This window comes from Pongo pygmaeus, chromosome 16 (genome assembly GCF_028885625.2).
Source record: "Pongo pygmaeus isolate AG05252 chromosome 16, NHGRI_mPonPyg2-v2.0_pri, whole genome shotgun sequence".
In the NCBI taxonomy this organism is placed as follows: Eukaryota; Metazoa; Chordata; class Mammalia; order Primates; family Hominidae; genus Pongo; species Pongo pygmaeus.
The window spans coordinates 80,776,439-80,788,644 of record NC_072389.2 but is presented as its reverse complement, the minus strand read 5'-3'; the positions used below and the strand labels follow the sequence as shown (position 1 = coordinate 80,788,644).

At 51.3% G+C, this 12,206-nt stretch overlaps 1 protein-coding gene across 1 annotated transcript; it reads left to right on the top strand.

Moving 5' to 3' along the window:
* The first annotated feature begins 3,687 nt into the window (after nt 1–3,687).
* On the top strand, nt 3,688–4,005 carry LOC129013601 (large ribosomal subunit protein eL42-like). Its single transcript, XM_054450017.2, has one exon. It carries the CDS (start codon nt 3,688–3,690, stop codon nt 4,003–4,005), a length of 318 nt encoding a protein of 105 aa, XP_054305992.1.
* Nucleotides 4,006–12,206: the final 8,201 nt, after the last annotated feature.

Genomic DNA, 12,206 nt, shown 5'->3' with positions numbered 1-12,206 from the left:
CTCAGGCCAATTCCTAGGAAGCAGGCAGGACTCTGAGAAGATGTGGTGCTGAGACCAGCTTGGTTGTGGAGACCCTAACCCAGCAGCACTAGAGGAATTAAAGACTCACACACAAAAATATAGAGTGCAGAGTGGGAAATCAGGGGACTCACAACCTTCAGAGCTGAACAGAGATTTACCCACATATTTATTGACAGCAAGCCAGTGATAAGCATTGTTTCTACAGATTATAGATTAACTAAAAATATCCCATATGGGAAACAAAGGGATGGGCCATAATAAAGGGATGGGTCTAGCTAGTTATCTGCAGCAGGAGCCTGTCTTTAAGGCACAGATCGCTCATGCTATTGTTTGTGGTTCAGGAATGCCTTAAGCGGTTTTCCGCTCTGGGTAGGCCAGGTATTCCTTACCCTCATTCCGGTAAAACAATAACCTTCAACATGGGCGTCGTGGCTGTCACGAGCATGTCACAGTGCTGCAGATATTTTGTTTATGGCCAGATTTGGGGGCCTGTTTCCAACAATGTGGGGCTGAAGTCTGCTTTCCCTTCTCTAGAAAGAAATTCTGTGAAGGCCAGAAAGCCAAAACCACCTCCTCAGTCTGCCATTTTTCCACAGGCTTGTGAAAGGAACTGGATCATCTGTTTGGGGCTTCTAAAAGTTGTTAGGGGCCAGGTGCAGTGGCTCACACCTGTAATCCTAGCACTTTGGGAGACCAAACCTAGAGGATTGCTCAGGCCCAGGAGTTTGAGACCAGCCTGGGTAATATAATGAGACCTTGTCTATACCAAAAAAAGAAAGAAAGAAAAAAAAAGCCAGACGTGGTGATGCACACTTGTAGTTCCAGCTACTCAGGGGGCTGAAGTGGGAGGATTGCTTGAGCCCAGCCCAGGAGGTCGGGGTTTCAGTGAGCCATGATTGCACCACTGCACCCCAGCCTGGGAGACAGAGCAAGACCCTGTCTCAAAAACAAAAACAAAACAAAACAAACAAAACAACAAGAACAAAAATAACAGTTACTAGCCTCTGAGGAAGGTTGCCTTTGGAGACTGAGTCACAGAACTTGACCTCTTAATTACTGACCTTTTGTTATAAATTAATTTCCTTCTTTGTTCCTGGCTTAGACCAGATGGCCCTAAGATAGAAGACCCCTTGACTGAGATGAAAGTCCCCTTAACTATTACATCCTTAATTTGGAATGTCAAATATACTTTTCCCAAAAAAGAAACACTGCCTTTAACCAATCAATTGCTGTAACTATGTATGAAAAATGATGTAATCCTGTTTACATCCTTGCCTATATAAATGACCCTCAAATCTCTCCACTTCAGAGCACCTTGGACCCCATTTTTTTGGAGCCTGTGCCTTCCTCAAACTTTGCACTCCAATAAACTCAGTATTTAATCATATTGCCTGAATCTCATCATTCAGGTTGACAGGCTCAATGCAGAGGGGGAAGGGGATAAACAGTCATTCCAATAAAGCCCTCTGCTTTCAAGCCTCCCACCCCCATCCCAAGCTTTGCTCAGCCCAGACTAGCCCATCTTCATCCCAATCCCAGCCCGTTCTAATCCCAGCTCCCAGGCCCAGTTCTGTCCCCATTCCTAACCTAATTCTGGGGCAGTAGCCAGGGAACACAACAGGACATTCCTAATGGGGACAAAAGGCCTGGAAAGGGGTTTTTCAATTTTTTTTCTTTTTTCTTTCTTTTTTTTTTTTTTTTGAGAGAGAGTCTCACTCTGTCTCCCAGCTTGGAGTGCAGTGGTGAGATCTCGGCTCACTGCAACCTCCGTCTCCCAGGTTCAAGCAATTCTCCTGTCTCAGCCTCCAAAGTAGCTGCCCGGCTAATTTTTTTGTATTTTTAGTAGAGACAGGGTTTCACCATATTGGTCAGGCTTGCCTCTAACTCCTGATCTCAGGTGATCCACCCGCCTTGGCCTCCCAAAGTACTAGGATTACAGGTGTGAGCCACCGTGTCCAGCTGGGGTTGTTCAGTTAAAAGGAAGGGACACGGAAACCTCCACAGCTCCCCATCTGTAACAGGCAATCAAAGGAGTGACTGCAGCCCCTGCAGCCCCTGCACAGACTTCCTTGCCCATGATGTTTCTTCTGAGCAGAAGCCTCCAGAGGCCCACAGGGCCTTCGTGCGACCCACACCCCCAGCACTGTGTGCTGACATCCGACTGCAGCCAGTGGGAGGGCAGGAGTGGCAGCCTAGCCCTGCCTGGTATCATGGTCCCTGTTTGTTTCCAGAAGGTGCAGCATGCAACTCCTGAAGGGGAGAGGCCTGCGAAGGCATTCAGGGCAACTTGAGAGACTGTGCCCACTGCTCGGCCGGGCTGTGGGGCTGAGGGTGGTGGTGGGGAATGCTGACGAACCCAAGAAGTAGATCTGGGTTCAGACAAGAAAGGCCTGCTCAGGCTCCCTGGGGCCCAGCCGACCAGAACCACATCTGCGCTCATGAGCAGCCTCTTTATTTCTCAGCCAGGGCCTACCGAAGGCTGAGCCACCTCTCATCCACTCCTGCAAGCCCTCTGGCCCCCAGTGTACCAGTGGATTTGAGGGGCTCCATGACTGGCTGGCCCTGTGCTGCAGGTTCAGTGGGGTAGAGTGCTATCCCAGCCCCCAGAGCTGTGGCTGGAAGTCAGTCCCTGGGGAGCCAGGACTCTGTCACTATGACCTGATGTGATTCCACCAGGGAGCTGGGCTCCCCACCCCATGACAAATTGATACAGGCCTCACAGAACGAAGAGGAGCCCTCCCTGTACTTGTGAATGTGCTCCTGAGGCTGGGAGGGTAGGGTGGAGTAGAAGGCAGGGGACCCTCACTCCATGCTGAAGGGGCTGGGGGCTGAGATTGGTGTCCTGTCTTCCTGGGTTCAAATCCTGCTTCTGCTACTTCTTAGCTGTGCTGCCATAGGCAAGTCACTTCATCTCTCTGGGGCTCAGTTTACACAGATATAAAAAATGAGGGCCGGGCACGGTGGCTCACACCTGTAATCCTAGCACTTTGGGAGGCCGAGGCGGGAGGATTGCTTAAGCCTAGGAGTTCAAGGCCAGCCTAGGCAACATAGCAAGACCCCATCTCCCCCTGGCAAAAAAAAAAAAAAAAAAAAAAAATTAACTGGGCATGGTAGTGGCATGTGCCTGTGGTCCCAGCTCAGGAGACTGAGATGGGAGGATCATTGAGCCCAGGAAGTCAAGGCTGCAGTGAACCATGATCCCACCACTGTACTCCAGCTAGGGCAACAGAGCAAGACACTGTCTCAAAAAAAAAAAAAAAAAAAAGAGGATGGCCGGGCATGGTGGCTCACACCTGTAATCCCAGCACTTTGGGAGGCCAAGGTGGGTGGATTACCTGAGGTAGGAGTTCGAGACCAGCCTGGCCAACATGGTGAGTGCCCGTCTCTACTAAAAATATAAAAATTAGCCGGGCATGATGGTGCGTGCCTGTAGTCCCAGCTACTCTGGAGGCTAAGGCAGGAGAATCACTTGAGCCAGGAGGTGGAGGTTGCAGTGAGCTGAGATTGTGCCACTGCACTCCAGCCTGGGTAACAGAGGGAGACTCTGTCTCAAAAAAAAAAAAAAAACAGAGGGCCCTTTCCTGTTAGGGGAGAGCTGTGCGAGGTAAGGGTCTCGGACGCCGTTTCTTGTTTTCATCATATAGACAGAACAACCATGCTGCAAATATGGTCAATGTACCTAAAACCCGAAGAGCCTTCTGTAAGAAGTGTGGCAAGCATCAGACTCACAAAGTGACACAGTATAAGAAGAGCAAGGATTCCTTGTATGCCCAGGGAAAGAGGCGCTATGATCGGAAGCAGAGTGGCCATGATGGGCAGACAAAGCCAATTTTCTGGAATAAGGCTAAGACCACAAAGAAGATTGTGCTAAGGCTGGAATGTGTTGAGCCTAACTGCAGATCCAAGAGGATGCTGGCCATTAAGAGATGCAAGCATTTTGAACTGGAAGGAGATAAGAGAAAGGGCCAAGTGATCCAGTTCTAAACTTTGGGAAATTTTTCTTTTGATTTGAAGAGAAAATGTTGAAGCCATAGAAAAATTACCTGTAGGAAAATAAATACAGGGATATTCTTTAAAAAAAAAAAATGAGGATAACCATTAACCACATCATGGGATAATCAGGCAGATCAACTGACTGTGAATATGAAGAACCCAGTGCAGAATGGGCACAGCAATGCCCAGTGCTTCTACAGAAAGTAAGCCTAAGGGGTGGGGAAGGATCCCAGCTGGGCCGTGCAGCCTGGAATACACATGCGTGTTGGGGACTGTCTGGCCTGGAACAACCAAGAGAGCCCCCCAGAGTATAGGCCTGCCTGGGGCATTCACTGCCCCTCCCAGCCACCCCAAGCCTGAAGGCTTCACCACTCCTACCCCTCCCCATTGCCTTTCCAACCCTCCTGCCCACCCCCAATGCCTGTGGACAAGTCTAGGGCTGTTGACTGGGATCCCAATGCCATGCCCCAAATGGAGACTTCCTGGCCCGGCAGGACTCACAGGAGCTTAGAGGACCAAGGAGAAAAAACTTGCACTCATGCACACGTGCACATGCGAACACATGCGTGCACACACACAGAGGGACACAGAACCATCCAGGCACACACATGCAACTATGGCCGGCAACCTACCTTCCCTCCCTCCCTCCCTCCCCACTTCCTTCCTTCCCTCCCTCCCCCTTTCCTTCCTTCCTTACTACCCTCCCTCCCCCTCCCCCTCTCCCTTCCTCCCTTCCTTCCCTCCTTCCCCCTCCCTTTCTCCATCTCCCCCTCAGTCCCTCCTCCCACTTCCTTCCCCATCTTCTCTTCTACCCCCTCCCCCATTCCCACTCCCTTCCCTCAGACCACTCTGCCTGGCTTACTATGCCAGAGTGTGCATAACCTCTGTGATATCCACAAGATACCTAAAAATGCCCCCAGCCTCTCCTTCTGGGTCCAGAATAAGCAGATGCCTTGGGGGTAGTATTGGGGTGGGGGTATTCAATCACCCCTGCTCCCCTCATAGCCTCCAGTCCTGTGCCTGGCACCCACTGCTTTGGGGTTTCTATTTATACCTAGTTCTTTCACTAGACTAGCAAAGGCAAGTTTGCATCCTGGCTGCACTCCAGCCTAACTCTGTGACCTCAGGCAAGTCATTGGACATGGTTAGCCCCGGTTTTCTCATCTCTAAAACAGGGCTGTCATGCCTTTTTTTTTTCTTTAGAGACAAGGTCTCATTCTGTCACCCAGGCTGGAGTGTGGTGGTGCCATCATGGCTCACTGCAGCCTTGAACTCCTGGGCTCAAGTGATCCTCCCACTTCAGCCTCCCAAGTAACTGAAACTATAGGCATTGGCCAGGCGCGGTGGCTCACGCCTGTAATCCCAGCACTTTGGGAGGCCGAGGTGGGCGGATCACAAGGTCAGGAGATCGAGACCATCCTGGCTAACACGGTGAAACCCCGTCTCTACTAAAAATACAAAAAATTAGCCGGCCGTGGTGGCAGTCACCTGTAGTCCCAGCTACTCGGGAGGCTGAGGCAGGAGAATGGCATGAACCCTGGAGGCGGACCTTGCAGTGAGCCGAGATCGTGCCACTGCACTCCAGCCTGGGCAACAGAGCGAGACTCCGTCTCAAAAAAAAAAAAACTATAGGCGTGTGCCACCACACCTGGCTAATTTTTTAAAATTTTTTGTAGAGACAAGGACTCGCTCTGTTGCCCAGGCTGGTTTCAAACTCCTAGTGTCATGCCTTTCTTACTGGGTGTGGAGGGAAGATCTTGAATGAAACGCAACTAGCACGGTGCTTGTCTGCTTACTCACTCTCATCCTCCAAGGACAGAGCTGGCCTTCCTCTCTGGGGACAAGTGCTCCTGGACAGCCCCTAGGGATGGCTGAATGCACAGTGCCCCTGGACAGCCCCTAGGGATGGCTGAATGCACAGATCGCCCAGCTAGTTCCCCTCCCTCCTCTTTAGCCCAGAGGAGGAGGTATTGGATGGGCTACCCCCACTCAAAGTAGTTTCATCACTTACTGCCTGGGACCTCACCTGCAGGGTCATCCCTGTTGGGCACCCACCTCCCTTCCACCCCATCTATCCTCTACCTGCTCAACTCCTGCATCTGCAAGGCCTGGAGGGTCTCTTGTTCCCTGCCCCCATTTTCCCATCTTTGTCCTGAACCCCACCTGCCTTCTCTTTCACAATCCCCTCTCTTGCCAGGGTGTGGCTCCCATGTGGGCCTGTGGTCCACAAGCCTACCCAGTTCCCTTTATCCCCTCTTCTGCTTTCAGGTCCCCAGCCCAGGCTGCCTCCATCCCACCCCCATCAAGCTGGAAGACCAGCACAATTCAGACAGGACTTGTGTCCCAGCTGCCCCTGGCCCCTCAGTTTCCTCATCTGTAATTTAAGAATAAAAATACCGGCCGGGCGCGGTGGCTCACGCCTGTAATCCCAGCACTTTGGGAGGCTGAGGCGGGTGGATCACGAGGTCAGGAGATCAAGATCATCCTGGCTAACACGGTGAAACCCCGTCTCTACTAGAAAAAAATACAAAAAAATTAGCTGGGCGTGGTGGCGGGCGCCTGTAGTCCCAGCTACTGTGGAGGCTGAGGCAAGAGAATGGCGTCAACCCAGGAGGTAGAGGTTGCAGTGGGCCGAGATCATGCCACTGCACTCCAGCCTGGGCAACAGAGCAAGACTCTGTCTCAAAAAAAAAAAAAAAAAAAAAAAAAAAAGAAAGTATAAAAATACCATTCGGGTGCAGTGGTTCATGCCTATAATTCCAGTACTTTGGGAGGCAGGAGGACTTCTTGAGCCCAGGAGTTTGAGACCAGCCCAGGCAATATAGGGAGGCCCTATCTGTACAAAAATTTTAAAAATTACCTGGGTGTGGTGGCACACACCTGTGGTCCCAGCTATTCAGGAGGCTGAGGTTGAAGGATCACCTGAGCCTGGGAAGTCAAGGCTACAGTGAGCTGTGATCATGCTACTGCACTCCGGTCTAAGTGACAGGGCAAGACCCCGTCTCAAAAAAACAAAAACAAAACCTATGTTTTGGTATATTGTAAGACTAAATTAGAAAACCTATGTATCAGTCTGGTGCAGTGGTTCATACCTATAATCTCAGCACTTTGGGAGGCCAAGGTGAGTGGATCACCTGAGGTCAGGAGATTGAGACCAGCCTGACCAACATGGTGAAACCCCCCTCTCTACTAAAAATACAAAAATTAGCTGGGTGTGGTGGCAGGCACCTGTAATCCCAGCTACTCAGGAGGCTGAGGCAGGAGAATCTCTTGAACCCAGGAGGCAGAGGTTGCAGTGAGCCAAGATCATGCCATTGCACTGCAGCCTGAGTGCAATGAAAAAAAAAAAGAAAAAGAAAACCTATGTATCTGGCATACAGGTCAATATAAACAACAGGAAAGGATGGATAAATAAATGAACTAGACCTGGAGTCTGCTCCCCCATTACAATGTCCCTATGAAGCCCCACTTTTAGAGGCAGGCTGGCTGGGGGACGTCAGCCGAGGGTGGCTCAGAAAGAGGGAGGAGGCTGACTCAGGTGTCAGGATGAGGTCTTGGGAGGCCCAGCGGGGCTTTCTCTGACTCAGGAAGTCTAGAGCAGTAGCCCAGGGCCTGCCCTGTGCCTGGGACCCAGCGTCCTTAGCTTTCAGCAGAGGATCCAGGCAGGGCCACTGCCAGCCCAAAGGCACCACTCTCTGCAGACAGAGCCCTGGGCCAGGACACCTGACTTGGGAGGAGAGCATGTGCTGGATTTCAGGAGCTAGATGCTACTCTGGCTGGACATCCTGTGCCTGGCAGGAATCCGGCGCCCCTAGTGACTCTGAGGATGGCAAAGGGGCTTATGTTTCTCCAGGCCAACTCCCCACTCAGCAACTTGCCCAGTGCCCATGGCCTCCAGGCCCGCTCCTCCTCAGGCTTCATGCCCCCTTACCCCTTAGCACTGACTGTCTCAGCACGGATGGTCATAAAGCAGGGTTGATGTTAGGCTTTGACCAAAGGTCAGGAGATTGAGAAGAATGACATCCCAGCTCAGCACGAGCAATGGGGACGATTAAACAGTAGCCGTCCTTGTCTGAAAACCCATCAGAGCTGTTTCCTGTGCTGCTACACCCCACTCAGGTCACAGCTTGCTGACGCCTTCTTGGGTTTCTACCCACCCCCTTCCCTGTTTGAAACGCCTGTTCTTTTATTCTTATTTGTGGCAATTTAGCCCTCCTCCCCTGCCTCTGCAAATCAGATGTGTCTCCATTTCGAAGCCCACTCAGGCAGCTTGCTAAACTAGGGGCAACTATCAATGCAGGCTGCAACTTTCAGCTACAGTTTATCTTTGAACAAGCTGCACCCATTCTTACATAGTAGTCCCTTGTCCACCCACACAGACACATGGACAAAGGATGGTAGAAAGATTTATTCTTCCGGAATTTTTTTCTTCTTCCTCATGCATTTGGTCACTTTCCCATCTCATGTTTAATTTGTTAAAGCCAATCTCAGACACATTTTGGGTCATGAACACCTGTCACAGGTTTATCATAAGTTGGGAACAAGTTTAGGAAAACAAAACACAATCGAGTCCTCCAGCGTTGCAGGAAAAGCTGTGTCATGCAGTGATTTGGGGCACGGATACTGGACCAGATGGCCTGGGTTGCAATCCCGGTTTTGCCTCTTTGTAGCTGTGTAACCTTGAGCAAGTTTACTTAACCTCTCCGTGCCTCAGCTTCTCACTTGTGAACAGCAGATAATAATAGCACTCACTTCACGGGTTTGTTGTGCCTGAAATCCAATTTAATCCAAATTACATGTATTAATTTTAATTTTAATTTTTGTAGGGGGAGTGTCTTGCTGTGTTGCCCAGGCTGGTCTTAAACTCCCAGCCTCAAAAGATCCTCCCACCTCAGCCTCCCAAGTAGCTGGGATTACAGATGCCCGCAACCACACCCAGGTAAATGTTTTATGTTTTGTAGAGACAAGGTCTCACTATGTTGCCCAGGCTAGTCTCAAACTCCTGGGCTCAAGCAATTCTTCCGTCCTCAGCCTCCTGAGTAGCTGGGATTACAGACGTGAGCCACTGCACCCAGCCTTAAATGAATTAATACATGTAAGATCCCGGCCAGGCGCGGTGGCTCATGCCTGTAATCCCAGCACTTTGGGAGGCCGAGACGGGCAGATCACGAGGTCAGGAGATGGAGACCAACCTGACTAACACGGTGAAACCCCCTCTCTACTAAAAATACAAAAAATTAGCCGGGCGTGGTGGCAGGCGCCTGTAGTCCCAGCTACTTGGGAGGCTGAGGCAGGAGAATGGCGTGAACCTGGGAGGTGGAGCTTGCAGAGAGCCGAGATCGGGCCACCGCACTCCAGCCTGGGGGACAGAGCGAGACTCCGTCTCAAAAAAAAAAAAAACACACAAAAACATGTAAGATCCCAAAGCAGCGCCTAGCACACAATAAGCATGATCTGAGTGTTGGCTGTTATGGGCAAGTTTATATAGGAGAAGAAGGAGGAATGTTAGATAAGGTTGTTTAACTATGTACAGGTCTGGTTAACTTTACAGGGCTATAAAGCTGTCACATTCATATCAGCTGCAGGGGTTAAACCTGGGTCACACCAACCGGGACCATCCCTCTAAATTGCCAGGTGTGGGCTGTTCATCAGAAATACCAACTAAAGTTTGTTATTTTGTTTTATTTTTTCAGGGGCCTTAGGGTAGCTTGCCTTCTCAGACCTCAGCCTATATCCCTGAATGATTATCAGGAAAATGTTTTAATCCAGCAAGGCCTGGGGAATGGGAGATGGCAGAAAGGATGGGAGAGCAGGGGAGCCTGTTCCACCACAGCCAGATGGTGCTTGGCAGAGCAGGAAGAGGACTCTGTGGCCACTAAGCCGGGAGGTGCCGGGCAGTGAGGCCCGGGATGCATCTGTGGTCCTGGGCATGGGAACAGCACTCAGTGCAGTCATGGTTCCTGGCTGCTGGCCACACTGTCTTCTGAATCCTTGGCCCACACAGAGCTCCCTCCTTGAGTTCTCAGAGTCCTGGCCAGCCCCAGAACCCTCTGCCCAGCTTTCTGCTGGCCTGACTGCCCTGTGGAGGAGGGGAAGCAGGACTGCAGGAGGATGTGGCCAGACCAAGTTGGAAGCCAAGAGGGGCTTGGCAGCTCCCTGAGGGCTGGCACTGTGCCCCCTCCTCTTCCACTCCCCACTGCCCATGCTGCTCAGGACTTGACACAAGAGCATTCAGTTAATAGAGATGTGGTGGTGTTGCTTGGGAAAAGCCAACCCAAAGATACAAGGTCACCTGATATTTAGCAGTGCTATTCAATGGAAATAAAATAGGAGCCATATGTTATCTGAAATTTTCTAGCAGACAGTAAGGAGAAACAGATGAAATCAATTTTAGCAATATATTTAAGAGAACCCAATTTATCTAATGGAACCCTATGTTACCATTTCAATATGTAATCATATACAAAATTATTAAGATATTTCACATTCTTTTGTTTCATGCTAAGTCTCCTAAATCCTGTGTATATGTTACACTTACCGCCCATATCAATGTGTACTAGCCCCCTGCAGGAGAGGAAAAAACTTCCTCTACACTCTCTTGTTCTGTGATTGGAGCTTTCGAGTTAAACTGACAAAAGACAGATTAACAGGAGAAGAAGTGTATTATGTCTGCATACCATACCAACAAAGGGCGAAGCTGGATGGTTAAATAGAGTTGAAGGCTTATATACCTAACTTAGTAGGGAAAAGGGAGGGGAAAAAAAGGGCTTCTATGGGAAAAACAAATAGGTTTCTTTAGAAAAGACACATGGGTTTTAAGAGAACCGACAGGTGATAAAGTTTGTGAAGTATTTGTCTATTTAGGTATGAGTGGTCGCTCTGTCTTCTTGGGGCCATGAAACTACCCTTATGACAGAGTTTATGGTAGCCTTACTTCCCAGAAGTTACTGCTTTTTGTCAGATGAAGGAAGCTCCTAGGAGGCTTTTTTCTGCGTCTGTTGAATCTCAAATGTCTTCAGCTTAAAATAATGTTTATGCCAACTCTGGGGCTCCTAGTGGGTTCCCATACATTTCAAGTGCTCAACAGTCATATGCGGCTACCTTATCAGATGGTGCAGGTGCAGAATCATTAAATCATGGAACCCCAGGGCAGAACAGCTCCTGGAGACACTGGCAAGCATGCCCTCTGCCACCTTCTTCCCCGTGCCTGGCCCGTACTCTGCTTGAGTGTCTCCCAAGCTGGGTGCCCACGACCCCTGCCTCCCCGGCAGCTTCCTCAAGACCAGTGGCTCAGGCTCCGTGGTAGATTGAGTTGTTGATGTTGAGCAGAAATCTCCCTCCCGCCTAAGTGGGCAACCCAACATCTTTCCCAAAGCACTGGCACAAACCTGCCGTGAGGGTGGCTGGCAGGAACTCTTGTTGAATTTTACCTAGAGAGTCCGTGTCCAGCAGCAAGTGGGGACAGGAGGATGCTAGGATACAAGGTCATCCTTGCTGTGCCTTGGCCCAGTGAGTTGACTCCATGTCCCCTCAGAGGGAGGGTGCATTCTGGCACGTGGCTGAGCAGGCACCCACCAAAACCCTAACGTAGAAAGCCCGGCTCCAGTCACAGCCTGCCTGAGACTGGCCCTGGCCCTGGCTGCCGCTCTCCTTCCCCCAGCTGAATCCTAATAGGAGGCGCAGAATCCTAATACAGCCTCCAGGTTTCACAGATGGGGAAACCGAGGCACGGTTCCCGCGCGTCCACGTTCAGCCCATGGCCGGGCTGAACACAATTGCGACAAAGTCCCTCCGGAGAAAACGTGGGAGCCTTCCCGCCCTGGCGGGCCCTTGCCAGCTCTCTGCTCCTCGGACACAGGCGGCGGGCGGGCGCGGGCCTCAGGGACCCGGCCGCTGGGGCGGGAGTCTTCGGGGAACCGTGATGTAACCCAGTGCCACGGCTTGCAGGAGCGGCCCCCAGGCGCCGCCCGTGGCTTGTTTACTCCACTAGGGGCGCGGGGTGGAGTCGCGGCCGCCGGGCCCCGCCCCGCCCCGCCCCGCCCCGCCCCCCCACAGTGCCCGCCCCCGCACCTCCCCCCAACCCCTCCACCCCAACAGCTGGACGGAGCCCCAGGGGCTGTTGGAGGCTTGCGGGTGTTGGTCCTGTTTCTGCCTTAGATGTTCCAAGACCTGGCGGAGTGGCCGATCCACAC

Bases quoted from the DNA above. Each gene is read 5' to 3' on its own strand.
- LOC129013601 (XM_054450017.2), top strand. From the start codon at position 3,688: ATGGTCAATGTACCTAAAACCCGAAGAGCCTTCTGTAAGAAGTGTGGC.